Below are 27,218 nucleotides of genomic sequence, written 5' to 3'. Positions count from 1 at the left end.
GGTAAATTGTATTAATTTAAGGGATGAATTATGCTTAGAGATGTACAATATTCTTATATTACTTCTCATAATTATTTGATTTGAGTGTTTCCAGTTTTCTTTTATTATGTAGGCCTACCAATTCATTTTTCTTTCCTCTGACAGGTTATCAATACAATTCTTCTTCATGGATCTCTTGGAAGAAGTGGGAGGGGCCACTGGAGGGTCTTGTCGGCTGCTATTGGACGAGCTCCACAGAAGGCGGGACCTAAACAACCCCCACTACTCATCATACAGCCTTCACCGATTCACTTCATTTCTCAAGGCGCTTTGTCTCTATTGTGATCAAACCACACGAGGTGAAGAACCACAGGAACATAAAGCATCCGAAACACTGGAAACTTAAACCGAAAACATCATTTTTCATTATAGTCGCAAAGATCTTTAGACCAGGAGCTCATTGACTATAGTAAGTAATACAATGTGTGATCTATTCTTTTTTTCTTTTTTTTTATAAAGTTGGCTACTTTTGAGATGCATAATCTGTAAGATTAGAAAACGAAAATAAGTGAAAGAAAATACTTCGGTTAATTTTAATTGTTGTGGAAAATGGACAAATTGTGAATATTTAAGTTGTTATGGACTCAAATGTAACGATTTTGATTCCCTTTGTGATGGTCCTGAGGAGACTGTATTATAGCTATGTTAAGTATATGTTTAGCTTCTTTAATTTACTTTGTATATGGATCAGTGACGTCACGTTGTTTTTTGTCCAGATATATTGCTATTCAGACAGAAATACATAAAAAATTCAGTTCATACAGACAATGTCTTGAATGCACACCTCTTATGATGAACATGCTGTCAATTTCTGATTTAAAGTGAATTATATATTTTTTGTGTTGTCTTAAAAGTTAAAAAAGAAAAAAAGCTTCATTAAAAAGGTAAAGTTAATTAAAAAGCTGAAATAAATAAAATAAATATGAGTAGTTTGGCAATAATATTAATGAATTTTATTATTAGTGATAATATTAATTTCAAAAGCAGACTTATTATTAACTTTGGTTAATTTGCTCAAGTAATTTCATCTATTGCTGTCCTCATTGAAGCACATTAAGAGTCTAAGGTGCATTCTCCTTGACTGATTAAGGCTTATAATTGAGGCCAATCCTTTTTATTAGTGTTGAAAATGATGTGTATACAGATGCAGAAGTAGCTAACACTTATTTGCATGTTATATTCCATATCTGCTGCATGGTTTTAACAGGATCTATTACCACGTGTTGAATCCTTCAGTTACCTCTCCAAATGGGGTTTGTCTCCTTGGCTCAGCTTAAGAGAGTGTATTGGGTTTTAGTTCATGGCGGTGTATTGAATATTGACATGCCAGATGGCCTGTAAGGATGTCATCTCTGAATCTCTGGGTTCTCTGGACCTTATGCTCATCAGTCAGGGAATGGGGGGTCAGGTCAGGGAGAAAGTGAGAAATCCCCTTTGAGTTGATCAGTAGAAGGTACTCTGTAAAACTTTGAATGGTTGGGACATGTTAGATGGACAGTTGTGTAAACCTTAAAGCTAACACAAGCAGACTAAAACTGTCACAAAAGTCAGATTTGGAGTTCATTTTATATTGGATTAATGGATGTGGCAATACAGTATGACGCACATTGAATGTGAATGGACAGTAACGACCAATCAATAGTTGACACGGTAGCCGATATCAGAAGAGGTGTGACCATGTGATGAGGCAAAAATCTGTTTTTCAGTGAACTTCATTGGGAGACCTTTGCAATCAATGAACATGAGTAAACAAGAATGTCCCAGAATTTTCTAGAGACAAAACGTGACATCAGCTGAACGTGCCTGACCAATCATATCCCTTCCTCAAACTTTGTCCTGGATGTAAACGTTTGCATCCAGTGAGGTCAGAGCTTGAGTTGGTGCTGACAGATGAGAGGTCACTGACCTCAAGCCCAAGGCCAGAGATGAGCGTATGATTTCGTAGGATAGCAGTCATGTCTGATTTGAGTGAGGAGTTCATTTATGTTGCTGTTATTCTCTGTACGCTTGAGTCTGACATTTGTATTGATGCTTTTGAGTCACAGGACCAAGATCACATGTGAATTTGTTGAATTCTCAGTCTTGTTCGTACATTTTTGTATAATCTGCTTACGTCCCACTGATGGTTAGGTTTAGGGGTGGACATTCATGTTTGCATTTTTTCTTTTGTTTCCATACAAATTACATTTTATGAATTCATTCAAAATCGCCTCGTGGTAATTAATTTTTTTTTTTTATCCTTGTTTATTTTTGTTATTCTCATGTACAGCACTTTGGTACCCATTGTGGTTTTTGAAAGTGCTCTAAAAAAAGTTGAGTTGAGTTAAAGTAGTTCTGTTTTCTATGGAAGCTTGTTTCCGTCACAGAATGAAAAATAAAAAAGGTAATTGCGACTTTATATGTCACAATTCTGACTTTTTTTCTCACAATTGCGAGTTTACAGCTCGCAATTCTGACTTTATTTCTCAGAATTGCGTGATATAAAGTCAGAATTGCGAGATATAAAGTCAGAATTGCGTGATATAAAGTCAGAATTGCGAGATATAAAGGCAGAATTTATTGATATAAAGTCGCAATTGCAGGTTATAAAGGCAGAATTGCGTGATATAAAGTCGCAATTGCGTGTTATAAAGTCAGAATTGCGAGATATAAAGTCAGAATTGATTGATATAAAGTCGCAATTGCGTGTTATAAAGTCAGAATTGCGAGATATAAAGTCGAAATTGCGTGTTGTAAAGTCAGAATTGTGAGATATAAACTATTCTGAGGGGAAAAAAGTTAGTCTTTTTTTTCCTTAGAATTGGCCTGATAACTCGCAATTGCGAGTTTATATCTCACAATTCTGAGAAAAGATGTCAGAATTTCGATATATAAACTCGCAATTATGTGTTATAAAGTCAGAATTGCGAGATGTAAACTCGCAAATGTGAGATAAAAAGTCTCAATTCTGTCTTTTTTTCTCGCAATTGCGACTTTATTTCTCGTAATTGCGACTTTATATCTCGCAATTGCGACTTTATTTCTCACAATTCTGATCTCGCAATTGTGAGATAAAAAGTCGCAGTTATTTTTTTATTTTATTTATTCAGTGGCGGAAACAAGCTTCCATAGTTTTCTCATGAGATTGATTGGGTTGGATAGATTTATTAGGAATTGATTGTATTTTGAAAAGTGGGTGTTATGTACCAGAATCCAGACAGGTGGATACAGTGAGTTGATAGATGGATAGAAACAAACATAATACAGACAGAGTACGTCACTGATCTTTATCGGTAAAATAAACCTCAGTTAGCAGTCTGGTAAAGAGCAATCATTGCACAGGGCAGGTCCTTTTAACCTGAAAGAGGTTGAATCAATCCCGACAAATGTGTGCCAAAACATGGTACAAGCGTGGTATTCTATGAAGTACCTTGGAGCTAATATCACGTTGCATGAACATGGTATTATTAAGTCAAGTCAAGTCACCTTTATTTCTATAGCGCTTTATTCAATAGTACAGATTGTATCAAAGCAGTTACAGTAATAACAGGAAAAATTCAATGATACAAACATACAGCAGCTCTAAAAGAAAATAGTGTCGTTGTTCAGCTGAAGTCATTCAGTGTTGATTCAGTTCCATTGTAAAGATCATCAATTATTAAATTAGTTCATATTTTCATCTATGAGCAGTTCTGCAGAAAAACAGTGATGTCATCGTCCAGCTCAGCTCAGTTGTCATTCAATAGTGTCAGTAGTCAAATCAGTAAAACTGTTGAATATTAAGTGTCCGCAACTAAAAGCAAGCCAGAGGCGACAGTATCATAGTAGCACCACCACATTATTTATTTTTTTGGTGTACAGTTACCAAGTGCTTGGTGTAGTTAACATCAGGGCTAGCAGGACTTTGTTTGAACCTCAGTGTTGAGCCTCAGGGGCGTTCATGTAAAGCGGTGGGCAGGTGGCCTTTTGGCACACAAACTGACACTTGGTGAACCTCGGGCTCGCTCATAAAGAGAAGAATGAATGTAGATGTGCTACACTGAAACACTTGCTTTAGATTGCTTTTTAAAATAGTTTAAAAAAAGCAAAGTCTGGTTTGTAGTGGCGAATTTAAAACCACAATATTGTGCTATGCGAAACGTTCCTCTTTGAATGTTGAATTACTTTAGTTAGGACCAATTTAAAGGTACAGAGTACAGACACCCTCATCTATTAATCTGACGCTCACGACAGGAGGCATTTATTCTCAGGGTGTCAATTATATGTGATTCACTCACTGTTTGTGAAACAGTTCAGCCTGCCTAATTAAAAGCTCCCTTGTGCAAGCATGAGTTTAATTGACATTATCCACATTCAAATGGTTTCCTATACTCATCATCACCACGGTCAAATCACATTCAATAGCTTGATGTCACTTTCTGCAGATGTTGACAGCCACACTTGCTACCCAACCATGCACAACCTGTTAAGCATTTTAAGTGGTTAAAGCCTGTTATCTGCCTCCTGCATGCACACACACACACACACACACACACACACACACACACGCACACGCCCCACAAAATTACTTTGTTAATCACACATTTGATTCTTACAGTAAAAGTGTTAGTCAATAATTTCAATAGGTTCGCGTTATTTATATTTTCATACTTTTTAATATTTTATGTAATATTTAATTTGATTAAAAAAATCATATAACATATTTTAAATGTGTGTGTGTGTGTGCATATATATACACTGGATATATATGTGTGTGTGTGTGTGTGTGTGTTTTACATTTATAAAACAATTTATTTTATAAAAAAGTTATAACAGTTTTATCTTAAAATAAAAGTTATAATTTGTAGGATAATTTATAATTATATACATTTCAAATGTCAAATTTTAAAAAGTAAATATATATATATAAACATAGTATATATATATAATCTAAAAATATAGATTAAATGTAATATATTTTATTATATATATATATGTACTATGTATGTATATATATGAAAAAGAATGTAAGAAACATTTGTATTCATAGTTCTATAAAAATGTTTCTTACATTTCTGTTCATAAATTCTCATCATTTATCCCTAGAAAAGTCCTCAGGGAAAAATCATGATGCTGGGACCATGTTCAAACCCAAAATGTTTTCAGATGAGTCATATTTGCTCTACTGTTCAAAAGGGAACATCTAAACATGGTCCGTTCTGCATGTAAAGTCCCAGACCTTCCACTTCAGGAGCTGAGCCTGCCGACCAATCAGAGCAGAGGTTGTGTTCGCTCTACTACTGACATCAAGTTTTGAAGGAACATGTAACAAACTGGCCAGGGCAGACTTATACCTTGTAAATAAAGATCCAGACCCATAACATTTGCTCTTGTTGTGTGGGAAAAAGCATTTGACTAGAGGAAAAAAGAATAATAAAGTCAGTTTGTAAATGGCGACTGTTTCACTCGTTTTGCACGAGGCGTTTTTGTAGATTTTGACTATAGTTAATCTTGTCCTGTTTCTTGACCCTAGTTTGAGGTGTTGGTCAGTGTAACGTCTGTATTATTGTGAATGTAAAGCCCTTTTGATAAAGCAGCACATTGCTGAATGTACATCAAGGACAGTGCATTGTGTGAAACAGATGCGAGGGATAATAAAAAAGACAAAAGCGTGATAGGTCTTAAAGGGATAGTTCACCCAAAAATGAAAACTCTGTCAGTAATTACTCTCCCTCATGTTGTTCCAACCCCGTAAGACTTTCGTTCATCTTCGTAACACAAATTAAGATATTTTTGATTAAATCTGAGAGCTGGATCACTCCTTCATAGGCTTCTTAAGGGATCGAAACTGACCGGCCCAAAAGTTATGAAAGACATCGTTAAAATAGTCCGAGTGACTACAGTGGCTCAACCTTAAAGGGATACTCCACTTTTTTTGGAAATAGGCTTATTTTACAACTCCCCCAGAGGTAAACTGTTGAGTTTTACCGTTTTTGAATCCATTCAGCCGATCTCCGGTTCTGGCGGTACCACTTTTAGCATAGCTTAGCATAGATCATTGAAGTGGACAAGACCATTAGCATTTCTCAAAAAAAAATGACCAAAGAGTTTCGATATTTTTCCTATTTAAAACTTGACTCTTCTGTAGTTACATCGTGCACTAAGACCGACGGAAAATGTAAAGTTGCGATTTTCTAGGCTGATATGGCTAGGAACTATACTCTCATTCCTGCGTAGTAATCAAGAAACTTCACTGCCGTACCATGAGTGCAGCAGGCGTAATGATATGACGCAAGTGGTACCGCCAGAACCGGAGATCGGCTGAATGGATTCAAAAACGGTAAAACTCAACAGTTTAACTCTGGGGGAGTTGTAAAATAAGCCCATTTCCAAAAAAAGTGGAGTATCCCTTTAAGTTTATCAAGCGACGAGAATACTTTTTGTGCGCAAAAAACAAACAAAAATAACGACTTTATTCAACTAATCATTTCCTTCTCTATACGGCCGTGATATTTCACGTAGTAATATTGCGCAAAGCTTCTAGGTTGCACGTCACACGTAAGCTCACTATTGGCCGACGCTGGTCATGTGTGTGATGCGTGACGTACAACCTAGAAGCTTTGCGTAATTTCACAACGTGAAATATCACGGCCGAACAGAGAAGGATATGATTAGTTGAATAAAGTTGTTATTTTTGTTTGTTTTTTTGCACACAAAAAGTATTCTCGTCGCTTGATAAACTTAAGATTGAGCCACTGTAGTCACTCGGACTATTTTAACGATGTCTTTCATAACTTTTCTGGGCTGGCCAGTTTCGATCCCTTAAGAAGCCTGGAGGAGTGATCCAGCTCTCAGATTTAATCAAAAATATCTTAATTTGTGTTCCGAAGATGAACGAAAGTCTTACGGGGTTGGAACAACATGAGGGAGAGTAATTACTGACAGAATTTTCATTTTTGGGTGAACTAACCCTTTAATACTGCGCTTTATACCTGAGTTATCGTCTTTTGTTCATCTTGAAAAGTAGTTAGTCTTTGTATATTAACCCCATAATTGCCTTTTATCCACTTTGTTGGCACTCTACTAGTCTCAGCCTCAGACGTGTCACGCCCACGGAACGTTGGCTAAACGTCTGATGCATATGGTACACTTAACTGGAAACACTTCATGAATGTCGAAGTCGTCATCTGATTGGTTGAATTTTATCGGATTTCCGGGGGGCGCGAGTGTCGCGTTTATTTTCGGTCCGCCGGGAAACAAAGCGCAGGCGTGTGATTGCGGAAGACTAACTGTTGTGTTTACATGAGTGACAATGAGCATTTATCAAGATCAGCTAAACGTAGGATTCTCAAAAGTATGCGAGGTTCACGGCATAGACTCTTGAAGTTTTCTTCTCCTTCTTTGATTTTTTATGCTGACTGACTTGTTGCACGCCGGTCTGTTGTTGTGGGGACATTTCCACGCCCGAAACGTGACGCTGAACGAAACGAACTGTAATTGGTTGTTTGACATGTCGGTCAAACGGCCTTATGGGCGGGCCTTGGCCAAAGAAAGCTGCTATGAATTCCAGACCTTCAGCCGTCAGTCTGAAGGTCTGGCTACGCGAGACTAGCACTCTACTGACCATCCTGTGTCTGTCAAAAAGTTGGAGCTAAATTGATCAGATCCGACATATTTAATAACCTTGAGCTCAATCTTTGCGGGTCAAATATTGCATTAAGCTGTGTTAAGGCTGACAAAAACGTATATTGCAGGCAGCCTCCATACCTCACATATCATCCTCATGTGAAATTCAAGCTCCTGTTAGAATTTAGAGTCCCTTTGGACCCCAAAGAAGAGCTGCTGTTCGCAATGCCTAATCAAAAGCTTGTCACGTTATCATGTCTAGTCTGTTCATGTAAGTACAGTGCTAATTGAACAATACCTCAGTGAGGATAAAATGTAAGGCATAATGTACATTCAGCTGGTCATTATTGCACAATGAACCCTGGCAGGGTGATGGGGTTTATTTGGAGGGGTTTGTTTTGCAATAATGAATTGCACTCTGACACAACATGTTGCTAGTAGGGCTGCAACAAACGATTATTTTGATAATCGATTAATCTAACGATTATTAGAACGATTAATCGACTAATCGTCGATTATTTCGCAGACTAATCAGTAAGTTTGGAACGATTATTCAGCTTTTACAATTAGTTAAAACATTGAGTTATACATATCTAACATATTCTATACATATTATCTAACTATAATATAAAAAAAGAAAATCACTTCAGCTTTTGAAATAGTTGTTTTAATGAACTTTGAGCCAACTAAACAGGTCATTCTCTTTAAGTTTTCAGATTTCGGTCCAACTCAAATCACACTCAAATGCTCTCTAAGCATTGTTTAATAGGCCCACTGCTTTTCTTAGAACTGAAACAGAAAAAGGGACATTAACTTCAGGTCACAAAGAATGGTAAAATATTAATCTGCAAACAATTATTATAAGTATAAATTTACAATCTTTTTTTACATGACAATTGAGCTGACAGAGACGTTCTCATTCACCTTTTAATTTATAGTATGATAAAGTAACTGCCATGATATTCTTCCTATATCATAGGAAGGATATAACATCTCGTTTTGTAAGTCTTCATGATTATTGAACAAAATACAGGCAAGTGATAAGACTATAATAATACCTAATATACTAATAGTGTTACAATAATAAAAACAGCCCTGACTCCTAAGCTCGATCAAGCTTTATTCTATGCAAAATAAGTCATCACATTACTGTAATTATATTACTATTGATAATATTATTACTATTATTAGTAGTATTGCATTCTCTAATAAAGAGAGATTTACCGCTGGTTAGTAAGCTCCAGCTGGAGAACACTCACTTCTCACCAGCTCCTCTTTTGCCGGGATGTTTCCTCTTGCACTCCAACATGCATGTTGTGCTTTTTCACGGGAGAAAAGCAAGTTGCGCCTTGCAATTATTGCACACGACAGCATTCTTGATTTGAAGTTTTGTGAAACTTTCCCAAACCTAAACCTTGCTAGTTCGGATTCGTTTGCACTGTCATAATTCGCGCTGTGTTTTCTTCTACCGCAATAGCATTTGTAAGGGCTGCACTACACTCTAGCGCTACAGTGCCGTAGCGGTCAAATCGCGATATTGCAGGCCCTTACATTAGGTCACGTGAGATCAAACGACTACTCGACAACAAAGATATTTGTCGACAAATTTTTATTGTCGACGTTGTCGACAACGTCGACTAATCGTTGCAGCCCTAGTTGCTAGTAGTAGTTTTAAATGTTAATAGTTCTGGAATCCAATCTCATGTCTGCATCAGTCTCATTTGGAAATGGACTTTCCTCAATTATCAGACCGTAAATGAACACACTCGTACAGTTCTTCTTTCCCTCGCAGACAGTTGTTATTGCGAACAGTGTGTGTGTTAAATTTATCGTGACAGCTGGGCGTCTCAATGGCCCTACTATTCAGTGGACTGAAAACCTCGATCATAAAATAAACAGTGACGTGGTAAATGTTATTGAGCCTCCATTTTTCCAGGGAACGTGAAGACACTGTTCGCTGAAGAGCGAGAACATCTGCTGGTCTAAAATTACACCCTGGTACGCTGCGTCTCATTGTTGTCGTTGAAAACGGACGACTTAATGGGATGCATAAATGGAAATTAGGTCTCAGGGGAAACTGGTGAAAGGCCAGTCACTAAATCGCTGGATAATCCTGGTGGTTTACTTTCTTTAGGTGGCCGCACTGCTTTAACTGAACAGCCGAGTGGTGGTGATGTAATCCATCAGGCTGATTTGAGAGGATTTCTAGAGTGATTTTGTGCATTACTGACAGGTGTTACACAATGCAATAATGATGTAAAGAAGAATCAAAATAAGAAGAAATGAAATTTTCCATCAGACTTAATTAACATAATAAACAGACTATATTAACATATAGATTGTTTTTGGACATGTACACCAATACTACCAGTACTTTGAAGTACAATGCTAATACCTTGGCACATGACTATTTGAATTATGTAGTATCATCATGGTATACATAAAAGTACCACATTATTACCATCTGGCCCCATTACACTTTTATTATATAGTATAGTATAAACAGATTGGGACATATGCAGTATTATTTTAGTATTATTTATAAACTATAATGGTATTTTTTAATACTAATCCATTAATGTTTTTATTAATGCTATAATATATTCCATTAGATTTTAGTTTTACATTTTCTGTTTTGATTTTAATTTAACTTTATTTTTCTTCATTTTATTAGATTTTTCTAATTGGCTTTATTTCATATTTATTTTTATTTTTAGTTCTTAACCTTAACCTTATTTATTTCATTTAATTTCCAAGGCAACATTTCTATTTTTCATGTAACTTTCTCAAATAATATTTACATTTTATTTGATTTCAGTTAGTGAAAATGATTTTTAATAAGTTTTAGTTAACAGTAACAACCCTGGGCATTATGAGACAGATTTGTATGCATAAAGTTAATAATATATACATATATTTAATTGTTGTAAAATTGTTTATCCTTTGCAGCAACTTTGACAACTCACACACAGAACTGTGGGATATCGACGGCTTCCTCCATGGAACCTGCCAGATCAGATATGAGTATCCTACCCAATGGGAAAGGTCACGACCTCGGAGAGGAAATGTGCGTGCCGATGAAGACTATGATGGAGGAAGAACAGTAAGCACTTTTGCATCACTCCAATCATTCAGTTTTATCAAAGACTTTAGATTTACAAAGATGGTGCATTACTTTGAATGGAAGAAAGTGCAATGCGCAATATGGCGGAATAAGTCCCGCCTTCTAAGAAAAAGAGCCAACCGCTGATTGGTAAAGCGATTGCCTCACTGCAGCTGCCGTTAGAAGCTCCGGTTGCAATTGAAACAGTCTCTGTTTTGACACATGTGCTGGTCCAGCCTGAAAAATGCAGTTTTTGTCATGATTTGAGCATTTAGAAGCTAAATTTATAAGACAGTTGTTGTCAGATTTCATTGATGATTTCAAATATGAAATTTAATCCTAAAATATGGTAAACAGCTTTGGAGAATTTGAAGCTTTCCCATTCAAAGAGAGTAATAGCTGAAATAGCTGCCCGAGAGGCGTTTCAAAGATGGCCGCCGAGTGAAATGACTTGTCTTATAGGGAGTTTGACTTTATGTACAAACGCTGAACATTTTGACTTTCATTGTCTTGCGGCAGTAAGATAAGTTAATTGCATGTGACAGGAAGTGCTTTCTCATTTACCACCTGCATGGAGAACCAGGCCACTTTAAATTGTGGTTTTCAACTGGTTTTGCTTTATGGTTTTTAGCATGTTTTCCCTGCTTTCTCAATCAGAACAGACTTGCAACGTACCTGACTTATATCATGTTCATTGTGTGCTTCTGTACTGAGGTCAATGCAAACTTTATTTGTAGCTTACATTTGTATATTTCTCAATGCACGTTTACCTTCTGGCATGGTGTGTTGACTTGTGGGCTTGTCTAAGTGCATGTTTACCCTCTTTTCTGCTCTTGCTCGATGATGGACCCTCTCACACTCTCTATCAACCCTCAGAAATGGTACCCATCACGGCAGGTATGTCAATAACAGAAAACAGAGGACGTTACTAGACGAAGATGAAGTGAGTTGATGATCAAGGTCATTGTCAATTAAATGTCCGCTGTGTTCCATCCAACAGATTTGATGATCCTGAGAGCACACTCGCTGAGAACATTGAGTTCCTGCCCAACGGCGATGGCAAGAAGCCACGTTTTACTGATGTAAGTATGTGCAACATTTGCCGTGAACTTCCAAGTAACCAATAGCATATCACGAATAGCTCGTAGAAACTAAACGATGTGTTGATGTTAGTCTATGTAGCACTACTGCTGGTGTTTTTGTCTGTTTTAGTTGCTTATCAATCTTATTTCCTATCTCAGTTTGAGGGGAAGACCTCTTTTGGCATGTCAGTCTTCAATTTGGGCAATGCCATTATGGGCAGTGGGATTTTGGGATTGGCCTACGCTATGGCCAATACTGGCATACTGCTTTTCTTGTAAGTGAAATACCTTCATTACCCTCTTAATGACAAATTGGCTTTAAAAGTAATCCATTGTTCTATGTTTGTTCTTATGTAAAGAATCACTGAATCATCTCATAGTCATCCAAATGAACCTGTCACTTCCAGCCCTCAATGAATCAGCACTTTAACGTCATCTAAATGTCAAGCATTTGGCTGCCCATTGGCTGTCTAATTGCCATGGTAATTAAAGTATAGGTTTTACATCTGTTATTTTTCCAGACATGCTCTTGAATAATTGAGTGTTTCCTTTTGGAGGCTGTTAATGTTCATGAACATGGGTGTACCAGACAGGATTTTCTATGGAAAAGATCCACACACTGATTGCATTCTGTTAAAGTACATGCAAAACTCCGTTTGGCCTTTTTTTTTTAAAAAACCTCAGCCCTTGTTTCAAGAGTTTTACTTAAAATTTTAAAATTATGAACAACTCAACTCAAGCCAGTAAAATATTTTAGATGGTTAAGTTAAGTTTAGATATATTTATACTAAACATTCTCGCTTCTACCATACCTCCTATAGCTATATGTATGCACAACTGAAGAATGCTTTAAGTTGACTAGCAGTAGTTAGAGTATTTTTCCAAAGAGTAGAGGAGGAAAGCTAACACATGCGTTTGTGCGACCTCCCATTTAATGTTTATTTCCCACCTTCTGAAAATTTTCCACTCGTTAGCTCCACCCCTCTCGCCTATCCACGGCCCCAGAAAGGCCATGACCTGGGCTGGACACGCCTCCTCTGTTCGCCAGACACATCCTTCTTTTCAGGATCACCCTGCCCCCATCCAAATATAGTTGTTATATTTGGTTTCCTCTCGCAGCCTGTCTTGGTCTGACTGGGGGAGGAGAGCGGGGAGACGTCTGAGGCGTCCTCTGCTCCTGTCAGGTTACAGGGAATTAAATACTACTGATCAAATGACCTAACAGGCCAAGACTGCTTCCTCCAAAGATAGTCTTATTTCCAGACATATAACAATAAATTAACCTTATGAATGGCAAACAAATGCATCACAACAGAATCGGTCGATGCAAATTCACATAATTCTATTGTAGATGTGTCGATTGCAGAGCACAGGTGTACTGAGATCACTTCCTCTGGTCAATGCGTGCTGAATTGTTAGGCAGCTGTTGAGAACATCCATCTCGTTTGAGTACAGTCGTTTCAGAGCTCATCCCTTAGCCATTGTTAATTACTTGCCATTTATCAGGTACTTGTCATCCAAATGGACTTGCAGTAGACTAAATTCAAGGACAGTCTGCCTCCTGCGGTGAAGCATTGTGAACGTATCCTGAAAGTACAATAATCGCTTTGCAAGAGAATTCCACTATTGTGTAGCTAAAGCTTCTATCAGCTATTTGCCTTTCTGAAAGTTGGCTTTCCATGACATAAGCTAAAAGAAAAGAGCTGGATGAATCAGTCAAATTGATTAGTGGTGTGTTTGATCATGGGGTTTCATGTAACAGTTTACCAGACGTACATTTTTGGTTCCAACACAAATACTGGCGCTTTCCCAAGATTCATTCAGCAGTAATTCTTACTCAACAACATTAACTCATGTTGTGTTCAAAACCCTATAACACCTGTGGTCTTCCCGGGTCAAAATGACCGGCCTATAAAAAATAGCTTATAAATCACTCATTATACCATATTTTCACCCAATCTTGGATTCAATCTTTTTGTCAACTTGTTCTCTTTCAATTAGGACTGGTTTTATATTTCTATTTGCATCTGATTAATCGTGGGCCTCATTTATCTAAGAGTAGGCATCTCATTTTATTTGTAAAAAAAGCATTATTTTTTAATATTTTTGAATAATTTTGGAAATATTAAATAAAATATTTTAAAAAGTTGGCAGTGTTGATCACACTAGTCTACTTTAATGTTTCATCAGGAAGTTTGTTTTGAAAAACTTTTATTTTGTAAAAAATGGCACATAGTCACACTTGTGGTCTTCCCGGGTCAAAATGACCGGCCTATAAAAAATAGCTTATAAATCACTCATTATACCATATTTTCACCCAATCTTGGATTCAATCCTTTTGTCAACTTGTTCTCTTTCAATTAGGGCTGGTTTTGTATTTAATTTTCAAACGGTTTAATTGTAGGAGTCATTTATCCGAGCTTATGCACTTCAGTTTTTGAGTGAAAAAAGCATTATTTGTTAATAATTTTGGCAATATTGAGTAAAATATGAAAATATATTGCACTGTTGATCACACTTGTCTACTTAAATATTTAATGACACAGTTTGTTTTGAAATGTGTGGTTTTTTTTGCACAAAATGACACAGAGTCACACTTGTGGTGTTCCCGGTCATTGAAAGTGAATGGGGGAGACTAAAAATTAGAGAAAAATGTAGTTGTCAGGAGCATGTTCATGTTCATGTTCACATATGTATACGTGTGCTTGAAGACATAGAGCCATTGGACATGTGCATGCGTGGATACATGCACACACACACACACACACACACACACACACACACACACACACACACACACACACACACACACACACACACACACACACACACACACACACACACACACACACACACACACACACACACACACACACATACACACACACACACACATAAACTATTTTCTGAATGACACATTCTTTTTCACAGTGATGAAATTGATCCTACCCTGAACTGCATCTAATATCCATTCATCTATCTGACATTATCACACACACACACACACACACACTTACAGTAGACTAGTGTGATCAACAGTACCAATTTTCTAAAAAAATAAAATAAAATAAAAATCCAAAATTATTCAAAAATAAAGTTTTTTTTACTCAAAAAATGAGATGCCTACTCTTAGATAAATGAGGCCCACGATTAATTAGATGCAAATGGAAATACAAAACCAGTCCTAATTGAAAGAGAACAAGTTGACAAAAAGATTGAATCCAAGATTGGGTGAAAATATGGTATAATGAGTGATTTATAAGCTATTTTTTATAGGCCGGTCATTTTGACCCGGGAAGACCACAAGTGTAACAAGGTAACAAACCCCCCCTAAAAAAGTAAGAAAATTTTCAAAAAACATTTGAGAAGTAGTTATACCCTTTGGGAACAAAGTCACTAAGTTTCAGTCCAATGCGATAACATTAACTAGTATTTTTGGGGAAAAGAAAATCTTCTCCGGGTCAAAATGACCCGAAGACCATCTGAAAAAAGTACTGTACACTTTAGAAAGAATGTATGCAATGCACTTAGAACTCCAGCTAAAGACTTTACATTACATTTGAGTGGTTTTAATAGTTTGTAATCTTAGTATCTGTGCTGGACTCCTAATCACATGCTGCTCCAAAGGGATTGTCCCTGTAATGTGTGTACTGAAGGTCATTTCAGATAAAAGGTCAGCTAAATGTCAGTTTGGTAGTTCATTAATCTCCAGTAGAGGAACTTTCTTTCTACTTCTTGCAAGATTACTTGGGCGAACTTCTAGAAAAGCCATATATTAAGTCTAGCATGTGCAGAATGCAGATGTTGTACAGATTTGAAGTGATGCGATGGTTGTATTTTGTCTTCAGGTTTCTCCTCACGGCTGTAGCTGGTCTGTCCTGCTATTCTATTCACCTGCTGCTGAAGTCTTCTGGTATTGTTGGTAAGAAGAACTGTATTTTTCTTGATCGGTTTGTTGTATTGTCGTTTCCTAATCTGGTGGACAGATGCCTTAAAGTTAACACAGTCACGGAATAACAATCTGCATTTTTTATTTTTGTAATCTGACCAGGAATTGCCTGAAATTGTTAAATATAGTGGAGAAAATTTGTGAGACTGGAGGAAGGAATTTTAATATGTAATAACTAATAATAGTTTGAATTATTAACTGTTTGAATCGGACAGGCCAATTAATCAATGCATATATACATATAGTTTAGTATACTGAAAATTATTGTTCAATACTAAACATTGTAAGAAAGAGAAATGTGTTTTTTAAAGCATTTTAAGAGCCATTTCTTGTAATGCAATTGTTGGCATTTTCAGTGTGTTGTTGTGATGTCATTTCCTTTCTGAAAACACAATTCAGCTTCCATTTTAGGGCTTACTGAGTTTCCATGTTAACTCAGCGGTCACCGCAGGCAAAGATAATCATAACATGCGATAGGGTTTGTGGAAACTTGGCTCTGGTGGTGAGATTTGTCTCTCTCTTCATGTTTTACTGACTTTCATTTCCAGGAATCAGATCATACGAACAGCTGGGATTCAGGGCCTTCGGAATGACAGGGAAGATGGCGGCCGGAATTGCCATCACTCTTCAAAACATTGGAGGTAAAGAAAACCTGATGTGAATGAGACATTAATATTTGCCCAATATAATTTGATAGATCTTTTTTTTTTATCCTTTATTCATCTCTATATTTTCCTGTCTGGTTTTGCCAGTTAATTTCCACCCATGTACTATTCTTTACACACTTTTTTGAATTGGCAAAATGACAAAACTTGCTTTATGCTGATATTTAACACTGTGTTTCCATGTTATTTAATCCCCAAATTATTAATGCTGCCTGTTCTTCAGGTTTCTTTGGACTTAACTGTGACTTTTTATATTTAATTTGTGTAAAAAGTCTTAAATTGAATTTTGATGACTTATTTTTTTTTTCAAATTTAGATTAATAGTAGAATTAATTCTAGATTAAAAGTATTTTTCCCCCTAAGAATTACATAACAATCACATTAATCACACCGACTCAGATTAATATTATGCATATAAAATACACACAAAATTAGTAATGGATATAAAAGTAATATAAATAGATACAGATACCAAGATAAGTTATATATATATATTGCAAAGTTAACTTTTTTCCAAAAGTTAAAAAGCAAGATATATTTATCTATTTTTTTTAATAGTTCAACAATCGGTTTGCATCCTGAGTTCAAACCCTGTTCCAGCAGGGTGCAACAAGCAAAATGAGCATAAAATCATAATGAAGGTTAGTTTCTTTTGATTGTGTTTCTTCTAATTTAGTCATTTTTTATATTTCCTATAGCCATGTCCAGTTACTTATACATCATCAAGTCAGAGTTCCCACTGGTCCTGCAGGCGTTTTTGAAAACAGATACCACTTCAGGGTAAGTACTTTAGAGTGTGATTGTAGAATGCTGAAATGAAATGAGAAAATCTCGACCTTCCCTCAACCTGCAATTTTGCCAGTTAAATGTGAATGAATTGATAGTTCTTCACTGACTCGGTTACTCCAGCCACCGGTATTGACATGTACTGTCACTATCAGCTGACGATGTCACGGTCCGTTGAGGTCAAAGTCCTGCGCTCCACTGGGGCAAACACTGAAAAATCTCAACCTTGCATCAAGGGGAGGTGTGGTGGCTGCTGTTAACTGTGATTGGCCAGTTAATAAGAGAACGAAGGCTGATTGGCTGATGCTGTCTCTTTCCCACCACACCTCTGTCCTCCTGAGCGTGACGGCTTCTTTAAACAAGCATACTGTCATGGCAACTGCTTAACGTGCTGATGTCAGTAGACATAACTCGTTTCTCGCATCTGAAAACAAGCGCTTGGTTATAACTTTATTCAGCTGCTTGTGTTCTCAGGTTAAATCCTAGTTTGGCATCTGTTTTATCAAGTTTAATTATTGTGTTGAAAACAGACGCATCATAGTGTTCGTAAGAAGCACATAAATGCATTTTGAGTTTATAGTAAGAAGAGACGTCATCTTCATTACTAGGCCTGTGAGTGTCGTTGTTTAAATTCTATGCACAACAAAGCCACATTTTATTTTTAATCCCCTGAAAATGGTTAATTAGCTAGAAGTTTAAACATCAAAATATTCTGTCATGTAATGTGTATTTCAAAATTACTGGATTAGTTTGAAGGCTTCCATTTAACAGAGTGAAAGTGTAGATGGGCAAGGTGATTTATTTATATGACCAGTGTTAAACTCACACAGGCTTTGGTTCCAGCGGCTTTTCAGATCTGTATACTGAACACGTCAGCAGTGTTAGAAACCCAGCAAAGATGGAGGCGTGTGCTTCACTGTTAACATTATGCATTGACTGAGAGCTTTTGCATAATTTCAGGACCAGGTGCAGCATGAAGTGACGCTGCTATATGTACACACACACACACACACACACACACACACACACACACACACAGATATATATGCATGTGTGTATGTGCGCGCGTGTACTGTATGTATACATATATACCTTATTTTACGTAAATACATGCCTTAAATATAATATTTTATGTAAATGCATAAATATATAAATAAAATAAATTACAATTGTGTGGATATGCATTTCCTTTACCAGTATATTGGAAAGTACACTTCTCTACTGCATATCTGTGTTGATATATATTGATATTTTGGTTCTTGCTTGTTGCTATGCAAAAGCCGACATGTAAATGAATTCATTTACATCTGCACATTCTGAAAAGCAGCCACTTCTACTGCAGAGGAATCTTTATGCCCCTAACGATAGATAGCTCATCTTATATAATGCGTTTATGATGTTTCATTCCCACGTATAGTTGTCTATACTGGGAAGGAGTGGAGAGGGTCTGGAAATAGAGCAGTCTCAAACAAGGTCTGGACTTGACATACTGCGCAACACCTTGTGACTCCGTGTGTGTGTCCTCGTGTTCACAGTGTGGCGGTTACTTGAGTCCAGGAGTGGGAACTGTGCCATGTTGCAGTCAGCTTTCAACTATTTAGATGATCTGTGTCGCTAGCGGCTTCAGCAAACACAACATAAACCTTCTCATAAATCACACGAATTGCAGACTCGGTCGGAAATCGGATGGAGTTAGACAGGTTGACTCTGGAATAGTGTAGATGTTTTCTACAGCGGCACATGTGAAGTTGCTCAAGTTGGCTTGTCAGACAGGCAGAGCAGCAGAATAGGAGACCAGAAGAATGACTGGCTTTAAAATAGGCACAGAAAGTTAAGAATAAATGTAGTTGCATTTTGTACTATTTGCTGGTTTTAGTTACTTGTGCATGCTTTATTTACAGCTCCCACTAAACCAGAAAGCATAATCTCTCATTTCACCAGCAATAAAAACATATCACATCTCTTAAAGGTGCACTCAGGATTTTCCTTGGATTTGTTTTGTTGTCAGTTTGGAGAATTTTTCCCCCATGGTTTTAAAAAGAGTCTTCAATGCTCACCAAAGCTGCATTTATTTAACCAAAAAATACAGAAATTTTATTACCATTTAAAATAACTGTTTTACAATTAAATATATGTTAAAATATAATTTATTCCTGTGATCAAAGCTGGATTTTCAGCATCATTGATCCAGTCTTCAGTGTCACATGATCCCTCAGAAATCATTCTAATATGCTGATTTGATGCTTTAGAAACATTTGGTTTTGGTTTTAACAGTCGTTCAGCTTAACATTTATGTGGAAAACGTTATGCATTTATTATTTAATAGAAAGTTTAAAAAACAGCATTTATTTAAAATAGAAATCCCTTATAACATTATAACATCTTTACTGTCACTTTTGATAAATGTAACGCATTTTTGCTTAATAAAATGATTTCTTTCAAAATTCAAAAAACTTTTCAAAGTATCATATATCCCATTTTTCTTTTTGTAACTTTTATGATGAGCAAATAAATGCACATTTCAATTATTAATAAAAGAGGATATTGTTTCTGTATTTTAAAATTGCCACATATAGTTAAGATTGCAAGTTATGACCAGACAAAGAGTCCGTTTATCTTTCATGTAACAGTGAAATCAGTGACGCTCCTTAACACTGTTACACTTCTGGTACTAGCTTAAGCCTGGTCTGTGAAACCGGGGGTTAAAGTTTTAAAAGCAAATAAGGTTTGAATTCACAATCAAACCAAACACCAATCACCATAAAGCTGACAAAAGTATTTACAGTATTATGCCAAATCTTGATGTTTTACAGTCATCTGGCCTTACCACATAAAATAACCTTGCCTGAACTGATTTGACTGAAAATGAAGTTTTGGACATTTTTTGAACTCTCTGTCTCTGTTTCTGCAGGGATTGGTATCTCAATGGCAACTACTTGGTGGTGCTCGTGTCTTTCTCTGTCATCCTGCCTTTGGCTCTAATGAAACAGCTGGGTGAGTCGATCACTTCTACTTCAATCTATCTCATCTCTCTCTTCACCTCCTGAAAGTGGGTTTCATCAGCCCACTGCGTGTACGTTTGACCCAGTTGAAAGGACTGTTCATATTACAGAGCACAAGTTCAAGCACTTTAAAAGGACATTCTGTTTTCATATGAAGCAATAAGTCAAACCAATAAATAACCAAAGTAACAGCAAATCGTTTTTTCTGAGAGCAAAAGTGTTTTTACCGTGCACAGTTGTTTTAGTAATTGAATCAAGTTGACCTTGTCAGTATTTCTGTCTGGTAAGCTCTGTCAGCAGAGATTAGCTTCTGAGATGAGTGATAACTCACTGCGCTTTTCTTAGCACATGCAGGGATTCAGGATTGAATGCATGTAAGCAACATGTCGATTGACAATAGCACTGTGACGGCATATTGACGCGCTTCGCTATATTTATATTTTCAGGTTACCTTGGTTATTCCAGTGGCTTTTCACTCAGCTGCATGGTCTTCTTCCTTAGTGCAGTAAGTATTTGCCATCATCGTTATCATCGTTATCGTCATCCGATATTATTCGAGTCAATATGAAAACAAAATTCACCCCGTCTTATTCATCAATGCATGTAATTCTAAAGAAAAAAAGGTATCATGACATTCATAAATCAATTATTTGGTACCAAAAAATATACAAAAACTCACTACCATCCTGTCCCTGTATCTTATACTTCTAAACATATTTCAGAGCGTGTTGATTCACAGATGCGCATAACAGTTCGCCCACACACTTTTCCCAGAGGTATTTTAGAGGATGGAATATTATATCATATGTACAAAGCTATGCTGATTACTGAAATACTGACTCAGACTGACTTCAGAATAAGATGACTGAGGCTTTTAATTGATTGCAATTGGTTATATTCTCTCGGGATAAATATGTTCTATGATGTTTCACAAGTATAATTTGTCAAGGGGTGTTCAAATATTAATGTTTTCTGTTTTTGCTCTTTGAGCTGCTATTAGGGATAATTATTTTTAACCCATTGTGGCTTTATTTGTCTATATGTCCTTGGAAATTTTAGCCGACAAGACATATAGCTGTTAGGGATGCGCCAGAGTATTAAGAAATGACAATCTGTCAATCATGTAACACAATAATTGCATGGATTTTTTCAACTTCAAAACATTGATCACAATATCAAAATTCCTTTTTTAAATTCATTTTGTTGTCATTTTTGTAGTCCGTTTGATTTGATGCAATTAGAGTAATACACACTGGTCATACGCATGTTCTCGGATTAATTACAAGTTGAGTACTCGTGTACACAAAATAGCCAAAATGCCCATGTGTATTTTCCATTTTCACTTCTATAATGTTGAGGTGAACTCAGAGATGAAGGAGAGTAGGATCCAATGGCGGATACACTTTAAGAATAATAATAGTAACAATAAAAGAACAATGTACACCTGGGAAGAACATCACGGGGGACCAAAAAAAAAAAAAAACTACAAAACTAACAGAGAAAACAGACTTTAATAGTCCAAACAAAACAGACAACATGTGACAACAACTCCATCCCTTTGTCCCTTTCTTTATTTTTAGGTCATGTATAAGAAGTTCCAGATCCTGTGCCCATTCGAGGAGTTCTCGGCCAATAGCACGCTGGCTCACGCACACACAAACGTATCCGTTAACCACGCCCACAGTTACCATAACGGACATGTGATGGCGGATGACGCCAACTGCAGCCCGCAGATGTTCACTGTGAACTCACAGGTATTGTATAGTTCAATATCACACAGAAAGAATAGCACATTTTTGTTTGTGCCTTTACATTCAGACAATCCAGAGGCCTGTTTCAAAGAAAACCAGCAGGCGGTGGTAAATCATTGGCTGCATCCAAAATCTCTACTATATAATAGGAGAAAAACAGTTTGTGACCAAAAAAGTATGTCTGAATTCACATTCACAAAATTCTCATAAAAGAGTAGGCTAAAAGTACCCTGATGGCTTAATACTTCCGGTGAGATTCTGAAGTGTGCATACAATGGACACTTTACTATCCCATGAGGCCACGGGAGAGGATTTGTGAATGGCAGTGAAGAGATGCAACTGACGCTGGTAGGTCACATGACAGTGACAACATGGCAAATGTAGTACGTCCAGATTACATTCATACATCCCCAATAAGGTGCGAGTTTTTTAAAAATTTGTTCAAAAAACACAGATTCATTCAGTAACGAAACGTCACTGCGTTGCTCTGTAGACGCGCATTTGTGGATTTGTTTGGAACTATTTTTGTTGAGGAAATAGAGCAAAAAAAAAATTTCATTCTCAATGTAAAATGTCCTTCAACTAATATTAATTTCTTGTCTATTGAACTGTAGAAAAATATCAATATCACATTTGCAATCATGGTAATATTCTTGCTCGTATGGTATTGCTTAACTATATCCTGTTACAAATTAAAAACAAGAACTCATACAGGGACATTTTTCACCCCATATCTTGGATTCTGGGGGCATTTTTATTAATTTTCATCATGTGAAACGGGTGAAACATAGCAAAGGCGTATCAGAATGCACTAAAACAACACTGTGTGTTCAACAGACTGCATACACCATCCCCATTCTGGCCTTTGCTTTCGTCTGCCACCCTGAGGTCCTACCCATCTACACTGAGCTTCGCAAGTAAGTCGACTGCATTAAAGCAACACTTGTAACTGGATTCTGGGTTATTTTGTGCAAATAGATTGAAAATGAATCTCATACTTTTCTCCCTGCAGCCCAACTCAGAAGAAGATGCAGCACGTTTCCAACATTTCCATCCTGATCATGTACACTATGTACTTCCTAGCTGCTCTCTTTGGGTACCTAACATTTTACAGTAAGTTTAACACTTTTACATTTGCCCATTACTAGTGCTTTGCTTACCTGGCAGTGCTTGTATTTGGTCCATGTTTGCACTGAATTTTATGGATGCATCATGTTAAATTAAAAACAGGCTGTGTTTTTGTTAGGCAGTGCAACACAGATCATTATCTGATTTGCATAGTTCCTAAATGAGTCAGACCCTAAAGACAGCGGCTGTAAAAAATAAATGCTATTAAAAATCATTTTGCTCCATATTGCTGTTTTTGAATGCAGGAACATTCACTTTTTTTTAATATAGATTTTACTAGATTTTATCGTCTGATTATGCATACTTTCTTTGTTTAATCGTTTCCCCTGTTTTTGTGTATAAGAGCCTTGAGAAGAGCTTACTTTTAAGGTGCTGTGTAACATAAACATGATTATTAACTCAATGTTTGAACATTCAGATGAGATCGTTTTGAAATATTCTAATCAGATGTAATGTAAATGTAAAACCTGCAAACTAAGTTGACAATTTCCTCTATTTTTCCTTAGCTAACGTTGAGCCCGAGCTTCTGCACACCTACAGCAGGATCGACCCCTACGACACTCTCATCCTCTGTGTGCGTTTGGCTGTGCTCACCGCCGTCACCCTGACCGTGCCCATCGTTCTATTCCCAGTGAGTTTCACATGTTCATATCTTACATAGAGATTGTGCTATACTGTGTTTGCCACAATAGTGTGAAAAGCAAAAGCCCTAGCCTGCTCTGTAAACTGTAATGCAGGTGGGCAATTCTTTGATTATAACAAGAGTGAAGGTCATTTTGAACCTTTGCGATGTGCCACTAATGCCCATTCAACCAAGAACTTCCTTTCGGTTGTGAAGCATTTCATTCACTTGATTATCAAAACCAATACTACAAGGTTATGCATTCCTGTAGCTCAAACATTAGAGCATGGCGCTAGCAACGCCAAGGTCATGGGTTCGATTCCCAGGGAATGCAAGTACTGATAAAATGTAAATGTCTATTGCTTTGGATAAAAGCTTCTGCCAAAAGCAAAGCATAAAACAAAATACAGGGGGTCAGGGGTCAGGACGCACTAGGGGGCCTCAGCACACTTCCATGGCTGCTGTAAAAGGCTTTAAAATAAGTTTTAAGAGAAAGCAGCTAAAAATCAAGATATAAACACACATCATATTTCTTAATTTAACTTGTTCCCACTTGTCATTTTTTATTTAAGAACCATGAGGTTCCCAATTTTAAAAGGAATTTTGAAAAGTCATGCAAATGAATAAAATCTTAAAAAGTCATGGAAATTACTAGTTATTCTAGTTACGTCAAGCTCTAAAATATTTGATCAGGTAAAAATAGCTGAGACACAGCTATTTGTATAAAAACCCCTTGTAATCTTTCAAATCACCTGTAATCACAAATGGCTTGAAACTACTGGAATTATGAAATTCAATTATTTCAATTTGAATTATAATTATTTTATTTATTTTAATATATTGCCACACCTAGTTTCTGTAAATAAAGGAAGTAGTCAGAAACGTTGAGAACCACTGACGTAATATATGGACCATTTTGGGTTGAATAATACAGCAAAAATAACCATATTGTGACATATACCTTTATTGTTATATAAAATGACTCATGCTGCCCACTCTAAAGAGACATATTGGAAATAATAGAGAGATTCAGCTTGCTGTTCAGAATATAGGTGTACATGTGATCAAATGTTGCTTAAAGTCATTAAAAATGATCTGTTACTTCTTCTCAAAGGTACGGAGAGCCATTCAAGAGATGGTGTTTCCTAATAAGACCTTCAACTGGATCCGACACGTCGCCATAGCCGTCATTCTCCTGACTTTCATCAACATGCTGGTCATCTTTGCCCCAAACATCCTGGGCATCTTTGGCATCATAGGTGAGTCCTTCAATCCTCGCTGGCTCAAGAGCTCAAAATCCAGACCGGTCAAAAGTGCTCTCTGAGAAAGAGGGAAACAATTCTGTGTTCAAACATGTGTCTGAAATGCCAAAGCAGAGACTCACTTGTTAGTCTTGCTTTCTCAGTATGATTAAGGGACACTGACACTGTCTCTGGCCTTGAGTACAGCTTCAAATGTCTCCGTTGCTTGTTTGAACAGATAATGTTGTGCTGTTAAATCAATATTTTTTGTGTTTATCTCATATTATTGGGAAGAAGGTGAGTGTCAAGGTTCCATTTGATCATAATGAAGAGGAAAACAAAACAGATCAATGATATTAAACTCTTTTTTTGTCCAGGTTTTTTTCAATTCTAAAAATGTTTGATGGCGCAAAATAATCTAATTGAAAGGCTAAAATACTTGAAAAAACAATGTTTAGGCATAATCTTTTATTATCGTCTAATATGTTTTACGTCCTTTGAAAATGTTTCGCTCAAGTTTATCCAAGGTATAAGTAAAGTGTGAGTAATTTGAAAGATTTTTCTTTTCAGATATTAACTAATGAGTCTTACTCTGATGCTCATAAAATGACTCAAATGATGTTTGTCCAACATAGGGTACTTGTTTAACTTTTCTATTCTCATTTTCATCAGCAAAGACAACGTCTCTGGAATTGTAATTGTCATCGTGTTTAATTGTCGTCAGTGTCAGATTTGATTGGATTCAGCTGATTAGCTAATCTACATGAGTCCTCTTCTTCCTTCTCCAGGTGCAACATCCGCTCCATGCCTTATCTTCATCTTTCCTGCTGTCTTCTACATCCGTATTGTTCCGAAGGATAAGGAGCCAATGCGTTCTACCCCCAAAATCTTTGTAAGTTATGCTTGTGTGATTAATGGCTACCCAGTAGGAGAGAGGAGAACATTTCCAAAACTGTTCATGCATCGCCAGGTGTTTGCATCACACTTATCCAAGGTTTATGCCACTTTATACCAGTTAGACTCTAGCTATGTTTCCATCCAAAGCTGCGAATTTAACTTGTGTGTGAAAATTGGAATATTGCCTAAAACATTTGCGAATAAGCACCGTTTCCATCCCATGCGTTCAAGAGAACAAAATCATCACTTCATGGGAAATTAAATATCTTTATCAATAATGGAAGTTCCTGCGATCGGCGAAGCCAAAATGATTTGCGCCTTAGATCATGTTATTTTGCGTTCGGATGCCTGGTGTTTGTGGACGCAATTGCGTGAGACACTTCTCGGAGGTCATTGTACCAAATCAATCTGATGACAGACTTTGGCTCAGGCATTACCAACATTTGAGGTGCTGTGCGATGAGATTGGCCGCTGGTTAGTCCAGTTATCCAATCACATCCTCTGTTGAGGCAAAATCATGTGCGTTTTTTGTTGTTGTTGCACATCAAGGGATTTATTCGGTAAATGTGTTTCCATCATGGAGTATGAACGTATTCCATAAATTCCATAATCAGCCGCAATTGAGCACATTGGTTTTTTTAAGTGCATTTTTAGAATTTATGTGCATCTTGGCATTTCCATCCAGTGTGTTTTTATGCGATATCCCAAAAATTGCATAAAAATAGGTGGATGAAAACATAGCTTCTGATACGGCCCAGCTGAGTTGTTTTCTTCGGCTCTATATCATCACATTACATAGCATTTATCTCTCTCCTACTGGAAATAGGAGATAATACAGATGTTGCTATACTTTTTTGGAATATTTCTAAAATACTCTTTCTTAACTTGTTTAACTTTTTCAACATTTCAAATCAGTTCACAAGGTCAGTTTATAAAATACATTTTATTTGGTTAATGACTGAATGTTTTTCTCCTTTCCTCAGGCTGCCTGTTTCGCTGGACTGGGCGTGTTGTTTATGATAATGAGCTTGAGCTTCATCATCATTGATTGGACAACAGGCAGCAGCAGTGCTCTGGGTGGCCACTAGGAGACAAACTCTGATGAATGTGTGTTTGTACATGGCTTTGTATGTATGAGAGTGCGTGGCGCACGTATAGTTAGTGATGTAACATACTGGAAGATGATCTGATTTATTTTTATCTGTATTTTTCTGCCTGTTATGACGCAGAGAATACACCGTCCCACTGTTGAAAGGGAAAGGTGTGGGGGACCCAAAACAACATCCCATTTTCCACAGATAACCTGCCATCAGACAATGGGGGAAAATGGCTTTATTTTTAAACACTTTTTGATAAATTCAGACTGATG

The 27,218-nt window shown here is 36.8% G+C and overlaps 1 protein-coding gene across 3 annotated transcripts; it reads left to right on the top strand.

The window, feature by feature from the left end:
- The first annotated feature begins 280 nt into the window (after positions 1-280).
- On the top strand, positions 281-26,976 carry slc38a3b (solute carrier family 38 member 3b). 3 transcript variants are annotated; one of them, XM_056270533.1, is made up of 17 exons: positions 281-448; positions 10,573-10,726; positions 11,603-11,623; positions 11,727-11,808; positions 11,968-12,083; positions 15,657-15,730; positions 16,306-16,398; positions 17,121-17,202; positions 20,120-20,202; positions 20,657-20,715; positions 21,791-21,964; positions 22,799-22,878; positions 22,974-23,074; positions 23,596-23,720; positions 24,826-24,970; positions 25,741-25,844; positions 26,833-26,976. In XM_056270533.1, the coding sequence occupies exons 2-17, from the start codon at positions 10,623-10,625 to the stop codon at positions 26,935-26,937; spliced, it is 1,548 nt and encodes a 515-aa protein (XP_056126508.1). In that variant the 5' UTR covers positions 281-448; positions 10,573-10,622; the 3' UTR covers positions 26,938-26,976. The 3 variants fall into 3 exon arrangements, with proteins under 3 accessions (XP_056126508.1, XP_056126505.1, XP_056126506.1); XM_056270530.1 differs by lacking the exon at positions 281-448 and adding an exon at positions 7,834-7,894; XM_056270531.1 differs by lacking the exons at positions 281-448; positions 11,603-11,623 and adding an exon at positions 7,834-7,894.
- Positions 26,977-27,218: the final 242 nt, after the last annotated feature.

Source organism: Rhinichthys klamathensis, unplaced genomic scaffold, assembly GCF_029890125.1.
Source record: "Rhinichthys klamathensis goyatoka isolate OS25496 unplaced genomic scaffold, OSU_Roscu_1.1 h1tg000303l_1, whole genome shotgun sequence".
In the NCBI taxonomy this organism is placed as follows: domain Eukaryota; kingdom Metazoa; phylum Chordata; class Actinopteri; order Cypriniformes; family Leuciscidae; genus Rhinichthys; species Rhinichthys klamathensis.
The sequence above is the reverse complement of the archived record's forward strand: the minus strand, read 5'-3'. Positions and strand labels throughout refer to the sequence as shown.

What these genes read in the sequence shown, in the direction of transcription:
- slc38a3b (XM_056270530.1), top strand. Translation starts at nt 7,849, where the DNA reads ATGCCTAATCAAAAGCTTGTCACGTTATCATGTCTAGTCTGTTCAT. An exon ending in GGCTCTAATGAAACAGCTGG is followed by an intron (nt 20,203 to 20,656) that starts GTGAGTCGATCA and finishes TTATATTTTCAG; the next exon opens with GTTACCTTGGTTATTCCAGT. An exon ending in TGTTCACTGTGAACTCACAG is followed by an intron (nt 21,965 to 22,798) that starts GTATTGTATAGT and finishes TGTGTTCAACAG; the next exon opens with ACTGCATACACCATCCCCAT.